This window comes from Podarcis muralis, chromosome 3 (assembly GCF_964188315.1).
Source record: "Podarcis muralis chromosome 3, rPodMur119.hap1.1, whole genome shotgun sequence".
In the NCBI taxonomy this organism is placed as follows: Eukaryota; Metazoa; Chordata; class Lepidosauria; order Squamata; family Lacertidae; genus Podarcis; species Podarcis muralis.
Genome location: NC_135657.1, coordinates 117706052 through 117721973, shown reverse-complemented (window position 1 = coordinate 117721973; position 15922 = coordinate 117706052). Strand labels below are relative to the sequence as shown.

Sequence of the window (15922 nt, the reverse complement as noted above, 5' to 3'; positions counted from 1 at the left end):
CACTGAGGTCCAGCGCCGAGGGCCTTCTGGCGGTTCCCTCATTGCCAGAAGCAAAGCTACAGGGAACCAGGCAGAGGGCCTTCTTGGTAGTGGCGCCCGCCCTGTGGAACGCCCTTCCAGCAGATGTCAAAGCGATAAATAACTACCTGACATTCAGATGACATCTTAAGGCAGCCCTGTTCAGGGAAGTTTTTAATCTGTGATATTTTACTGTATTTTTGGTTTCTATGGAAGCCGCCCAGAGTGGCTGGGGAAACCCAGCCAGATGGGCGGGGTACAAATAATAAATTATTATTATTATTATTATTATTATTATTATTATTATTATTATTATTATTTGTACATCCATCCTACCTTTCCTCTGTTACAGAACCCAATATCTCCCATGAAGGCACTGATCTTACCCAGCACCTGCTTAGCTTCAGCATTAAGCAGTCCCCTTTCGACTCTTCACTGGATAACGAATCTTACCTGGAGGAGAGGTCACTTTGAAAAAGAGGTAACAACCTGAGCAGGAACCAGAGACCACCAGGTTTTGAAAGGCAGCCTTTCCATCTTGGACCTTTATCCTTGTGTCACCTGAAGAAAAATACATATCTATGCTAGATTACCTGATGAATTTCACCAAAACTACATCTTTTAAAGCCACAATCTTACACAAATTTACCTGAAAGCTCCAGTAAGCCAATGGGACTTAGATTTGCCTCATTATTCAAGGTGCACACAGAACTGATGCACAACCCTATCATTTACACCATTGTGTTTTTTTTTTAAATAATTTTTATTAATTTTCCAAACATGTAATAAAAACAAACAACAAAACAAAACAAAACATACACACAAATAAACATGTATAATTTCATAAACTCATTTTCCTTCACCTTATTTCCAGGACTTCCCCATACCTCCCTTTTTCTGCATCCTTATTTTTCCCTTTTGACAGCAACCCTCCATTCAATTAATTAGCTCCTCTTCATTATAATTCCCTTAAATTTATGATATACAGCTGCAATTCTCTGTTTCTTAACACCATAGCATCTCAGCACTCCTCAATGTTACAACAATTTTTAAGGTATATTTTAAATTTCTTCCAATCTTCTTCCACTGTCTCACTCCCCTGGTCACGGATTCTGCCGGTCATCTCTGCCATTCCCATGTAGTCAATCACCTTCGCTTGCCATTCTTCCAGGGTGGGTAGCTGCTGCGTCTTCCAATACTTTGCCAGAAGAATTCTTGCTGCTGTGGTAGCATACATAAAGAAAGTTCTGTCCTTCCTTGGCACCAATTGGCCCACCATGCCCAGGAGAAAAGCCTCTGGTTTTTAAGAAAATGTCCATTTAAGGACCTTTTTAATTTCATTATAGATCATTTCCCAGTAGGCTTTAATCTTCGGGCAGGTCCACCAAAGGTGATAGAAAGTACCTTCAGTTTCATTACATTTCCAACATTTATTATTGGGCAAATGGTAAATTTTTGCAAGTTTGACTGGGGTCATGTACCACCTATAGATCATTTTCATTATGTTTTCTCTCAAAGCATTACAAGCCGTAAACCTAACACCAGTATTCCATAACCTTTCCCAGTCATCAAACATAATGTCATGGCCTATGTCTTGTGCCCATTTAATCATAGCTGATTTTACTGTTTCATCTTGTGTATTCCATTTCAGCAGCAAATTATACATTCTTGACAAGTTCTTAGTATTGGGTTCTAACAATTCTGTTTCCAATTTCGACCTCTCCATCTGAAAACCTATTTTCCTGTCCTGTTTGAATACCTCGTTTATCTGAAGGTAATGCAACCAATCTCGTACTTTAGACTTTAATTTGTCATAACTCTGTAATTTAACCCTTTCACCGTCTTGCTCTAAAATTTCGCAATATTTTGGCCATTTGGGCTCCATATTAAGTTTTTTTGTCTCTTTAGCTTCCATTGGTGATAGCCACCTGGGAGTTTTACTTTCCAATAGATCTTTATATCTTATCCAAACATTGTATAGTGCTTTCCTGACAATATGGTTTTTAAAACCTTTGTGTATTTTTACCTTGTCATACCATATATATGCATGCCAACCAAATCTATTGTCATACCCTTCCAGATCCAAAATGTCTGTGTTCTCAAGAAGCAGCCATTGTTTCAGCCAGCAGAACGCTGCCGATTCATAATAAAGTCTCAGGTCCGGCAGGGCAAATCCCCCTCTGTCTTTTGCATCAGTTAAGATCTTAAAGTTTATTCTGGGCTTTTTGCCCTGCCAGACAAATTTTGATATGTCTTTTTGCCACCTCTTGAAACAGTCCATTTTGTCCAGGATCTGGAGTGTCTGGAATAAAAACAACATTCTAGGCAATACATTCATCTTGATGACAGCAATTCGGCCTAACAAGGAAAGTCTCAACCTTGACCATATTTCTAGATCTTTCTTCACCTCTGTCCAACATTTGTCATAGTTGTCTTTAAATAAATTCACATTTTTAGAAGTCAGATTCACACCCAGGTACTTCACTTTTTTTGTTATTACTAAACCTGTTTCACTCTGAAATTTCTCTTTTTCTGCCATTGTTAAATTTTTCTCCAACACTTTAGTTTTTTGCTTGTTCAGTTTAAATCCTGCTACTTGACCATTTACACCATTGTTAAGTCCGCATTCCAGTTTTCTACGTGACATTATTTTTATTGGAAATATTGTTTTATTAATTTAATGACTAGATACCTGCATTTCATTCCGCAATGCTTTTAAGTGCTAACCAAACTCTAGTCAAATCCTGAACTTGACACAGGATCATGGCAAAATTCTTAACCATGCAGGGAGAATCAACTTTCTAAATATTGGTTCAGGTGGGAAGGGTTAGAGGCGCTACATATCAGAACCTCTTTAGGATGTTGGACAACATCCAGAGATTACAAAACAAGAATTTTTTACTTGTTCAGCAAATCAATTACTTGCAGCATTAAATATGTCCTTTGTGGCTACAATAATATTGTATTATTATTATTTGGGGGGGGGGGATCACCAGTGGAAGAAATTAAAACACCTGTCCTAGAAATCACTATCTCCCAAGCAATAAAATTCCCCTTGGAGACAGCCTGTTCTTCAGTTTTAAAAGCCAGAGAACTGCAGCATTGTTAAAACACTAAATAATGAGTTTAAATTATTTGATTATGATGAGTTTAAATTATGAGATTATGATGCTTTCCATTTCAAATGAGCATACTGTTACCCAGTGCTATTTTTCTAGAGAAAGAGGTGCCGGAACTCACCATGAACTCCGCCCTTGTTCTCTTATAATGGCAATGGCACCTACCTGAGAGGGGCCGGAACGGAGTTCCAGTGAGTTATGGCTGAAAAAAGCTCTGCTATTACTACACATTTACTCATGGAAAAAGTTTCTAGATAATCAAAGCCAGACTCCATGTTTTTAAGCACAGTACATATCAATTTTGTAGGCTGTTAATGTGTTGTACACTATTTCAGTGCTCCCTCTTGCATTCTCTGTGCTGCAAACATAACAGACCAATATTTTACTTCTTGTTTTCTGTAACTTCATCTAAAAGCTAGTGATCCAGCTGGAATGAACTCAATTAAGCCTTCTTGTATGTAGACAAATGCACTTTCAGGAGGGGTGGCACAAACAAGCGAGGCGCCTGATGCCAAAGGTATCTGCTTAAGTCAGGAAGCCAGTTGGTAAAATAATTTTTAGGGTTAATAATTCATATGCAAATGAAGTCAGAGTGCCAAACAGTAAAGGAAGGAAGAAAATTTTCATAGTTCTGCTCTAGTCCGACATGGTTTTAAATATATATATATATATTTCCCAATATAGTATAGAAATTGTTTGGCCCTGAGTCTGAAGCTAAATGCCTCATCAAGATAATTCTTTTGCACAATTTATGCCACAATTCATTGGATAAAGTTCCTGGGAAAAGTTCCACTAGGACCTTGGGATAACTTGTAGCAGTTTGAGCATCTAAACAGGTTTCTACCTTCCTATATTTCCCATCCATGACATCCAACTAAGTAGGTCAAAGAAGACAGATGGATAGCTGAGATGCCCCCTTTCAGTCTGATGGCTCCATTCCCTTGTGGGGAACCTCCCCGGAACCTCCCAGGGGCTACGGGCCACAGTGGGCTGGGCCAGAGGCAAAAGTGGGTGGAACAACGGATGCCACTCTCACCTTTTGTACAGAAAGGTTGTATTTCAGCCATGCAAAAACCAGAGGTTTCTACATGCACATGCCATCACAACCATCTCTCCATCCTCCATGTGGCAATGCAAGAAATTATCAAGATGCCAAAGCCAGGGGCGGAGGAAGGGGGTACGGTGGGGGCAGGTCGCCCCGGGTGTCACCACTGAGAGGGATGACAAAATGCCGGACGGCACTCACCACGGGGCCTGCAGCGCACCCAAGCCACACATCTCTCCTGGGAGTGACATGGCGGCTTGAGCGCCTGCAGGCTCTGCACTGCCCCAAACACTCCGCCCCCCCCCCCGCCTCCCCCTCAGCTGTAGGGCAGCTGAATGGGAGGAGGCAGGCAGACTCCTCAGAGGCCCCACCCCATGAATGGCTGCCCCTGGGCGCAGGGCACGCACGCCACCCCAGGCATCCAATTGGCTTGCTCCACCGCTGGCCAAAGCCCTAGCACAGCAGGGTCAGTGAGAGGTGTGGCCTGAGGTGGAGTGTGGCCTCAGGAGAGAGCCAAGGGCCAGTTACAGAAGCCTGCATGGCTGCATTTGGCCTCAGGCTTTACATGGCTGAAATTACAGTTCCCGGTGTGGTGTAGTGGTTAAGAGTAATCTGGTGAACTGGGTTCGCGTCTCCGCCCCTCCACATGCAGCTGCTGGGTGACCTTGGGCCAGTCACACTTCTCTGAAATCTGTCAGCCTCACTCACCTCACACAGTGTTTGTTGTGGGGGAAGAAGGGAAAGGAGAATGTGAGCCGCTTTGAGACTCCTTAGGGTAGTGATAAAGCGGGATATCAAATCCAAACTCTTCTTCTTCTTCTTCTTTCAAATACTTCCTCAATGCCTCTTCCCCACCCATATTGTTTCCTGAAATATCCAATATTGTTTCCTGAAATATCAAGGCCTCTGCCCCATTTGCTGCTGCCTAACTTTCCCCTCTCACTATTCCATTTTATCACGCCCCATCCTCTTCATTCACTGTTAGCTTCCGATACAAAGGTGGTCTGCAGGATCCATGAGTAGACGCCACGTTACAGCAGTTCAGTACCTACCATAAGCCAGTGGTGTAGCGTGGGGGGTGCAGGGGGGGCCGGCCGCACCGGGCGCAACATCTGGGGGGCGCACACTCACACTCGCAGCTCTCTGCCCCTACCTGGCTCACTCGGGTTAGGGGGCGCAAATTACTTGCCTTGCCCCGGGTGCTGACAACCCACACTATGCCACTACCATAAGCTAACAATCAGAGACAGTAACTTGCAGTCACAAGTTGCCGTTGGGACCAATACATCAAAATATCATCAGGTGCAAAGCACCACTGTGTTGAAATCAAATTGAAATGTCTGAACACCTGCTGTAGCCCCATTCAGACTAACAAAGCATTCGTTTCCTGTCACATGAACAAACCAGCCTCAAGTTTGAGTGTTCTTCCTCCTTTCATGCCTGCAAAGAGATCAGAAGTGTTCACTTCCACTTTTCAAACAACCACAGTCCCCAGTGATGCCTGAATTCATGGAACTGTGATTTGTTTAAACAATGGTAAGTGATAATGAGACAGGGCCATACAATGGTTCCATTCTGTTTTGTTCTGAAAATATTTTTAGAAAACAAAATTAAGTTTCTAAGTTTTGACATCTGAGGGACTGTGTGGTCACTTTAAAATTGGAAGCATATGCGCCTGAACTTTTCCTGTGATGTGCAAAAGAGAAGGAGAGGTTAGCCCGTGAGCCAGAGGCTCAATGTGCTTCATTACATAGCTGGAAAATATTCTTTCCTAAAAGAGCAGGACTGGGCCAAAGACTAATCAGATCATGTCACAGAAGTATCAGTTGGAGCTTTTCACACTACTTTGTGCCGTTTCCCAATAAAAATTCACCTGTTCCCTTAGACAGACAGCAATGAGCTTTTTCAGTGGCTGCTCCCTATTTGTGGAATGGTCTCCACCTGAGATCCTCATTGTCAGCTTTTAGATGCCAGGCTAAGGCATTCCTGTTCCAGGCCTTTGATAGCTAATTTGGACCAATCCTATACTATGATTCCTGGCCTCTCTGTGGTGTACATTTTAAGTTGGATGGGGTAGGATTTATCCTTTTTATAATACTGTTGGATAAGCACTTTTAGATAATTTGTCTTTTACTGACTTTCCTGATGCATTGTTTTTAAATGTTTGTAAGCTTTATGTTTTTATGGGTTTGCAAGTTACCTTGAGACATTTTTGTTGTTATTGCAGAAAGTGCTGAATCGTAGTCCCTTTTAACTCTACAACTCTATGATTTCCCTGCTTGCCAGCCAGGCACCTGTATTAAGCCTCTTTCATGGAACTTTTTGACAGAGCATCTAAGTGCCTTGACTACTGATAACGTTCTCAGTTTACTGTAACGCTAGCTTTCCAGGCTGCAACACTGGAAGGTTTTATAGCTGCCATTTCAAGTCTATGATGAACCCTGGAGTAACATACTGTATTCTTGAAAGGAGAGTCTCTCAGCTCTCTGGCACATATGCTTCAAATACCAGAATATTATGGATATATATGGTGCTCGTCACAAAGACCTCCAAAGCAAGCTGGTATTTAACGCTGGAGCGAGCTAATTTGGAGCTAAACTGCTTTGTGAGAGGCAGTTTGGCTGCTGTCAAACCAAGCAGTCTGAATACGTGTGGCAGACACATTCTCCTTAAATGCTGCTAACAATGATCACAATGATCACGTTTGTCAAAGGAATAAACACAGCAAATGATTACGCAGCGAACATCTGCAGAGCACACGTCTGTCGTTCTTGGAGTTTATTGACTATTAATTTGATGTATGTTTCTTTTAAAGAATGCATAATGCCTTTTTCTCTTCAGTGACTGTCCTTTATTTGAGCCTTCTTCCATCTTCTATTAGTTTGCTTCTTTCTTTCTTTATATTTCTCCTTTCATGGCTTAATTAATTTTGGGTCAGAGAGAAAAATAAGGTTGTTTCATAACTCACAAAGATATATTTCAACAGCTGAACTTTTACAATGAAGGGTAACGGAGAGCAGCTCAGAAGATCACATATAAACTCTTCCTTTCCATTTCTTTTGGTTGTTTTCAAAGCCATTGGCAAATTATTAGATCCCCAAATAAGGCAGCTGTCCTGGGCAAAACAGGCCAGGTGGCTACCATTATGTAACAGTAGACAAATGCCCACCTTGTGGAACAAGCATTGCTACTGATGTCATCAGTGAGCATGTAAATCAGAATTACCTCATTGGCTTCCTTGGAGCTATGCCAATTTAAACCAGCAGAGTGGCTGCCCAGGTTAATGTCAGCCACAGCAATGAGTCCATTACGTTCATCGCTTAAAAGACTGCAAGGGGGCCACGAGGGTCATTAAGTCCATAATTGAAAGACATTTGCACAGTGAATTCCTTTGCTCTGTTCTCAGCCAACCGTGCCTACCTGCGGGAGCTGTGCTACAACCCCTGGAAAGATATATTTGGCATGATCAGGGTTCATACGTGCAAAGCTCAGCTGTGACTTCAAATTGGCACACGGTGGGAAGCTTCTCTCTTCACAACTGATAGTTTGTTTGCTCCCCTGTTTTCAATAGTTCAGTAGGCACAGGTGGTGCCACTCTCTGCCTTAGAGCCTTGGACCCTGAGAAGCAGAAATGCCTTAGATTCTTCAGTACATTATTTGTACAAAGGCTCCACAATCCTAGGATAGTCCTAATTAAGCAACCTCTCCGTTTCTGTCCTGTTATATGCAAGTCACAGAAATCACTGCTGTGTCATCCAAATGCATTTGCTTTCGAAAGCCTGTTCATTTCTTTGGGTGGAGATTCACATGCACCTACTCTTACATGGGAATAATTCTGAAGTCCACTTAATTCTTTTTAAAATAAAAAAAATTAAAAATTCACTATTTATAATTCTCTGGAATAATATATTTGTATACCGCTTGCTTCAAATCCCAGGTTATTATGGATAAGGAGGTCACATAGACCTCCAGAACAAGCTCATGTATAATGGAGCAATACAATACATTTATAATACAAAGTGTTTTACAAGTTTGAATCTTGTTTGTCCTTGTAACTAACTGATCTGAGATAGGCACTTTATGGCCAAATTTTATAAAAGGGGGACAGAGGTTGAGGAACAGTGGCTTACCAAAAATCAACTGGTGTCTGACCTCAGCTAGTATTCAGAAAAGCATGTTGCACATCATTCGTAGGACTACATCACATCAGAATGCAGGTGTCTGAAGGCTCTGCCATGAGTATTTGTTTTTTTTTAAAAAAAACCCTTGCACATAGTAAACTAGAATCCTTCTCCTAGGCCCGCTAGCTTCAAAGGCAGAACATTTCTGACATGGAGAAACATTTGATCATGCAATTTTCCATTTGTTTCTAAAATGGCAGGGATCCAGAAAAACAATATCACGTGCTATTCTGAATGTGAAAATTGGCCCCGTCACTTTATCTCTGAGATGGCACTGACTTCAGAGACCTGAATCTGTTAGGGAAGTTTATAAATATTTTGCCCTTTCTGATTTTGGAACTTCGACTGTAACCTGCGTAGCCAGAACAAATAAATCCTTGGGGAGACAGTCAACTAGGTGTTACTCAGAGCAGACCCATTGAAATTAATGGACCTTACTTAGTTATATTCATTAATTCTGGCAACTGTACCCTGAGTAAAACGAAAACGAAGACCACCATGGTCTGCAACTAACTTGAGCAACAACTTGAGCAAATTAATGGACCTTACTTAGTTATATTCATCAATTCTGGCAACTGTACCCTGAGTAAAACTAAAATGAAGACCACCATGGTCTTTCAACTAACTTGAAAGGTCACCCTCTGATGTTCTGCCATGTGAGGCAACGGGCTCCTCCAAAGTATCCATAGCAAGCAACAGAGGCATGGGCAGAGTTCTGTTGTGATGCATCCCAGTTGTTCATTTCTGCCTTGCCTCTTCTCACACGAGACTCAGCAGTCAAGGTGCATAAGGAGAGGATTCTATGTAGGGAGGAGGGAGCTTGTGAAGGCCACATCTGAAACACCTGGGACCTGTACACCTGGTGAAGAGGATGCGGCCACAACAGCGCATGCCTCTCTCTAGCACCCTCTCTCCCTCCAGTTGAGGTATCTGCTGCCACCAGATAAGAGATCGGTTATTTACCAGGCTGCCCCTTATCAAACAGCCTTCCCAGAGTTCCCTGGGGTCTCTCTGAAGCCTCTTTAAGTTTAAAGCTCTAGGCCTCAGCGTGTTTTGATAAAGCTGAGACCAGCAGGGTTTATCTAACACGAATTTAGTTTCCTAAGATAAGAAAGACATGCAAATGTTACAGAGATGGAAATGTGATGCTCAAAAGGACTGAAACCCAAAATGTACCCTTTGGAGCAAAAACAAATCAAAACTGGATAAACAATCCCTAACTCACCAGGCTCTTAGCAGGACCAGCCCTGTCTGCCGTATCTGTATTTATAGATCTCCCTTGTCAATCATGTGTTCCTCTCCTCAGGTTACAGATTCAAGAAAGTTTGGAGCTTTTCTTTTCCCCACCTTCAGAAAAGGGATGTGCCATCCTGCACATACATGGTGACAACGCCTTGGGGCATAGTTAACCCTACAATCCCCACATGAACAGACCAGAGAGACAGGTATCATTTTGCCATATGCAGCAAGACATACATGCAAGATACACATTTCCGTAATGTACACAAGCATATACATAAGCAGCCCAGAACTATAAAGCCATTCTTTCACAGTTAACTGTCTTTTTGTGTATAAGGATGTTGCTTGGATCAGGAGCTATGCTGGTGCTCATGTGAAATCCCCCAAAAAAATTCAGCCAGAACTCACCAAAGCTCAGTTCTGGCACCTCTCAGGTGGGTGCCATTACCATTCTAAGAGAATGAGGGAGATGTTCATATAGAAAAATAGGTAAAGGTAAAGGTACCCCTGCCCATACGGGCCAGTCTTGCCAGACTCTGGGGTTGTGCGCCCATCTCACTCAAGAGGCCGGGGGCCAGCGCTGTCCGGAGACACTTCCAGGTCACGTGGCCAGCGTGACATTGGTGCTCTGGCGAGCCAGAGCCGCACACGGAAACGCCGTTTACCTTCCCGCTAGAAAGCGGTCCCTATTTATCTACTTGCACCCGGGGGTGCTTTCGAACTGCTAGGTTGGCAGGCGCTGGGACCGAGCAATGGGAGCGCACCCCGCCGCGGGGATTCGAACTGCCGACCTTTCGATCGGCAAGCCCTAGGCGCTGAGGCTTTTACCCACAGCGCCACCCGCGTCCCTATAGAAAAATAGCACTGCCTAAAATACACTCCTTTTAACATTCTACACATACAGTGGTACCTTGGGTTAAGTACTTAATTCGTTCCAGAGGTCCATACTTAACCTGAAACTGTTCTTAACCTGAAGCACCACTTTAGCTAATGGGGCCTCCTGCTGCTGCCGCGCCACCAGAGCATGATTTCTGTTCTCATCCTGAAATCCTGAAGCAAAGTTCTTAACCTGAAGCACTATTTATGTGTTAACGGAGTCTGTAATCTGAAGCGTATGTAACCTGAAGCATATGTAACCTGAGGTACCACTGTATTTGTGAGCAGCATGGCCCTACGCTGCCTATAATGGAACCTCAGAGGTGCTTAGAAATAGGTCCAAACCTTTCAGCACAGCCTCTGGACTGTCTTTCAGAAAGGCTGTCACAACCCACGGTTTGGAGGGGAAGCCTACTGTGGCCACTCTTCGACCCTACGGAAATAAAAAGAAACATAGCGTGTTGTTGTTAGTCACCACTGTTTTTTCTAATTGGGGGGGGGGGGGGGATGAAGATGTTGACAATGATTTCTTAGCCCATCTTTCAACCCAGGGCAGGTTGTAAGAATTTAAAAACGCAATATTAAAATTAGTTAAAACAACTTGCGGTCAAGTGGTGACCACAAAAATGCTATAAATATTGGAAAACCACACTGATGGTTCATTGAGGAGACGGTTCAGGGAGGTTTCAACCTCAGTGGCTTTTCTTCTTCTCTTGTCTGCCACAGCTGATCCATAAAAGAGCAATTGTATTAAAAGGACCCATTTATGCTGCTCATCTTCACCAGCTAGCCATGAAATATCTGAGTAATGATCTCCACCTTCCTGTAAAAATAGGAAGAACTGGTCTGAGTGATGTCTCATTCAAGCAGACTCTGAAATGGGTTGAGGTCCCTTGAAGAGTCATCTGTCTTGCTCCATCCTTCATCCTGCCTGTTGCTTCAGGCAGGGAAAAAGCTATTGCTTCCACTGTTCTATGGCAGGTGTGGGGAATGCTGGGCTCTTCCGATGTTGCTGAAATCCAATTCCCATCAGCCCTGGCCATTGCCCTTACTTGCTGGGACTGATTGGAGTTCCAGCCTGGCAACATCTGGCGGTCAAAGGTTCCCCACACCTGTTCTAGAAGGACTGTCAGGGTGATGCTTTTATTTGACTTCCTTTCACACAAGCAGTGGAAGTGCCAGTGGCATTGAACAGAGCCATGGGTGTAGCCAAGGGGGGGGGCAGGTGAAAGTAAAACAATAGAAATACTTAACTAACTGGCCAATCACGTTGGTTCCACCCCCTAACAAAAGTCCTGCTCCCCTAACAAAAGTCCTGGCTATGCCCATCAACAGAGCCTACCACTACTGAAATATTCAAAGGGGGTGGTGGGGGAGATCTCAGAGATCAGCAATTGGAGAGGAAGTGAAGATAAGGGCAGTCCAAATCTACTCCTGTTCCTGATTAAGATGTCCCACTCTCCATCTCTAGTTCCTGAAAAGGGCTGCTCACCGAATACAGTTCAGATCCCAATGCAGCAATTCAGAAAAAAATCATCATCATCATCATCATCATCATCATCATCATCATTGCTATCCCACCCTTCATCCAAAAATCACAGAGAGGCTTACAATACAAAAACGCAAAAATACATGTCATTGAAACTTTGCTTCAGGAAAACAAAAGTTGTGTTTCTCCCCATTCACTATTACTGAAAGCAAAGAAGTCTATAACTCCTTTACCACTTGCACTACAATGTTTCCAAGGAATAGGTGCAGGACGTTTTCTGTAAGCATGGCCTTTACAGTTTAATGGAGATTTTTAAAAGATTTGCTTCTCCCCCCCCCCCCCCACTTGTCAGAAATGTATATGAAAACAATATACATTATAGAAGTGCCTTTAAGTAATTAATCTAATAAATTTCAGAAAGATAGACAGGGTTTTTTTGTGCAGCACATATTTAAAGTTGATTATAGGGAAAGGAAAATCTAAAAAGGATCTTGATTACCTCCCTGCAATTTAGGAAATTGGTGGTGTTTTGGTTTTTTTAAATGAAAATAGCATGTATTACACGTTTGTCACTGCAAAATTTCAGAAGGATTGGTGCATAAATTAAAGTCTTTGGATTCATGGATTTATTTTTTCTTTGCTCAATGGACATCAAATTCTGTGATACAATGCATTAAACTTCAAAGACACTAAAATGCAAGTTGCAATCTTGTCCACCATTATTCATGTGTGTTTATCAGTGGATTTATGTGAAAAGGGCTGCCATTCTGAGCAGTTCTCTTGTATTTCTGATATTTCTCTTTCAGCTACCAATATTTAAAAGACTACATTTTCACATTCACCTATAAAATGAAAGGATGGGGTATTTATTAGGATTATGCTTTACATTGGAAATTTAAAACTAGCAGTCCTGCATACAGGATACATCCTTATCCCATAGTCCCAAATGCGCCTTCTTATAATTCCATACCTGCTTATCCAGGAAGATGACCTGTGGTTGCCTGGGAAGAGGGCTTTCCGTCACCCCATTAGCAGGCTGGATCCGGACAGAGATGTTATAAGGCCTGACATAGAGGCAACTTCCTGGAGTCTGGCTGCTTCCATTTCTTGAACATGGAAAAACATTAAGAGGAGAGGAAATCACCATTACTGGTTATTCATTCAGAATACATCTGGAACCATCACTGGGCACATTGGTGAGAGAATTTCTACCCATACGGCTAGTTTTCTGGAATCTACCAGTTTCCCTGGGACACGGGTGGCACTGTGGGTTAAACCACAGAGCCTAGGACTTGCCGATCAGAAGGTCGACGGTTTGAATCCCTGCGACGGGTTGAGCTCCCGTTGCTCGGTCCCTGCTCCTGCCAACCTAGCAGTTCTAAAGCACGTCAAAGTGCAAGTAGATAAATAGGTACCGCTCCGGCGGGAAGGTAAACGGCGTTTCCGTGCGCTGCTCTGGTTCGCCAGAAGCGGCTTAGTCCTGCTGGCCACATGACCCGGAAGCTGTACGCCAGCTCCCTCGGCCAGTAAAGCGAGATGAGTGCCGCAACCCCAGAGTCGGCCACAACTGGACCTGATAGTCAGGGGTCCTTTTACCTTTACCAGTTTCCCTAATACTAACAGGTTAGTACAGTAAATCCTCTGTGTTCTCTGCTCTATAGCACAGGGAATAATTCAAAGCTGGTGCCTGCAAATATGTGCACTGTATCTTTAACTACACTATGGTCCTTTACTTTTCAAATTCTCTGTGCAGGTAGGCTCCTCCTTAAACTTTTACTTCCAAGAGTAAAAATTGAATTCAAGCACCTGGGATTATTTGAATGCATGGAAGAAGGAACTTCATTCTGAGCCCACACAGCCTGACTTCCTTCTCAATGCTTTGTGTCATTATGCTTATTACCGTATATATGCTTCTAAACCACTGCTACAAGGTGATGACTTGGGGTTTGATATTGCCTCAAAATGAAAGTATAAAAACCATTTATTAATCTCTCCTGGTGTTTGCTTTAAGGTGTTGTACAAACAATGCATTTATTGAGAGCCTATTCACTTTGGTTTAACTCAATTTCTTTAGCAGGTTTCTCTGTATTCTAAAGGCACTCTGGGCTTTGCAAAGCTTTTGCCTTTGCAAACTATGCTAGGAAGGAAAAGGAAAAGTGGCTGATTTCAAAGCTAATAGTCTATGTTGCTTTCTAATACTGCTCATCTGAAATAACGCACAGGGACTGAGAAGTGGATTGCAGAAAATTAGCGGAAATATTTTCACTAGGCTTATATACTTTACCTAGGAAAAGATCCTGATGTTGGGAAACATGGAGGGCACAAGGAGAAGGGGACGACAGAGGACAAGATGGTGGGACAGTGTTCTCGAAGCTACCAGCATGAGTTTGACCAAGCTGCGGGAGGCAGTGGAAGACAGGAGTGCCTGGTGTGCTCTGGTCCATGGGGTCACAAAGAGTCGGACACGACTAAATGACTAAACAACAACATCACAATATACTCTACCTAAGCAGGAAAACTATTCTTATCAGTGCTAGCAATAAATGTAAAAGAATTACCTCACTGGGCATAACTGGTAGGATCAACATGTACTGTATGTGTTCTGCCAGACCTCAGTAAAGGTTACAAGCTCACAGTTTCCAGGCCTGCTGCTCCCACCAGAGAGAACAAGTCTTGTGGACAGAGCTTATTAAAACCTAGACTGACTGGTTTTTCTCTTGGAGAGCCATCCCTGATTGGAAGTGTCACTCATAGAACTCCACTCCTCTGCCTCTCTGCTTTTTGTGTTTTCCATTTATGAAAAGGTTGGAGGAAGTTCTAAAATTGGACTAAATATCCCAAACAAGAAAACAATTTCTAGAAACCCTCCTGAGTTTTCAAAGTGGCTCCAAAGCCTCAAAGCCTGCTAACTTTGCTTTGGGTTTTGAGGCAGTCAAAAATGTATTTGAGATGGGGATGGTTGCTTCATCAGAGGTGAATTCACAGACCTAGCACACCTCAGACTTCATGCATCCGGTGAAATGGGCATCAGGCTGCAAAACTTTGTACCGTAATAAATCTGTTAGTTTAACTCTAAGGTGCCACAAGAAGGTTGTTGTTAAGAATTTTGTTACATTTTCCATGTCATAGAATCGTAGAGTTGGAAGAGATCATCTAGTCCAACCGTCTTTAATGCAGAAATCTTAACTAAAGTGTCCATGACAGATGGCCATCCAACCTTTGCTTAAAAAAAACCCAATGGGGCCACCTTGTGAGGGAGACTGTTCCACTGTGTATATGCGTGTGTGTATGCTTTTTCTCAGCAGTGAAAACTCAGCAGTGGCCAGAAGATTGGAGAAGATCAGTCTACATCCCAGTCCCAAAGAAGGGCAGTGCCAAAGAATGCTCCAACTACCGCACAATTGCACTCATTTCACACGCTAGCAAGGTTATGCTTAAAATTCTACAAGGAAGGCTCAAGCAGTATATGGACTGAGAACTCCCAGAAGTACAAGCTGGATTTAGAAGAGGCAGAGGAACCAGAGACCAAATTGCAAACATGCGCTGGATTATGGAGAAAGCTAGAGAGTTCCAGAAAGACATCTACTTCTGCTTCATTGACTATGCAAAAGCCTTTGACTGTGTCAACCACAGCAAACTATGGCAAGTTCTTAAAGAAATGGGAGTGCCTGATCACCTCATCTGTCTCCTGAGAAATCTCTATGTGGGACAAGAAGCTACAGTTAGAACTGGATATGGAACTACTAATTGGTTCAAAATTGGGAAAGGAGTACGACAAGGCTGTATTTTGTCTCCCTGCTTATTTAATTTATATGCAGAATACATCATGCGAAAGGCTGGGCTGGATGAATCCCAAGCTGGAATTAAGATTGCTGGAAGAAATATCAACAACCTCAGATATGCAGATGACACAACCTTGATGGCAGAAAGTGAGGAGGAATTAAAGAACCTTTTA

The 15922-nt window shown here is 42.8% G+C and overlaps 1 protein-coding gene across 1 annotated transcript in view; it reads right to left on the bottom strand.

Annotated features, from left to right (window-relative positions):
• The window catches only part of PKHD1 (PKHD1 ciliary IPT domain containing fibrocystin/polyductin), a 243049-nt gene that overhangs the window by 11952 nt on the left and 215175 nt on the right, over positions 1–15922 (bottom strand). Inside the window, exons 58-60 of the mRNA XM_077926565.1 lie at positions 12938–13073; positions 10824–10911; positions 472–579 (exon numbers count right to left, since the gene is read on the bottom strand). Coding sequence (XP_077782691.1) covers positions 472–579; positions 10824–10911; positions 12938–13073 — 332 coding nt within the window. The remainder of the gene's footprint in view (positions 1–471; positions 580–10823; positions 10912–12937; positions 13074–15922) is intronic.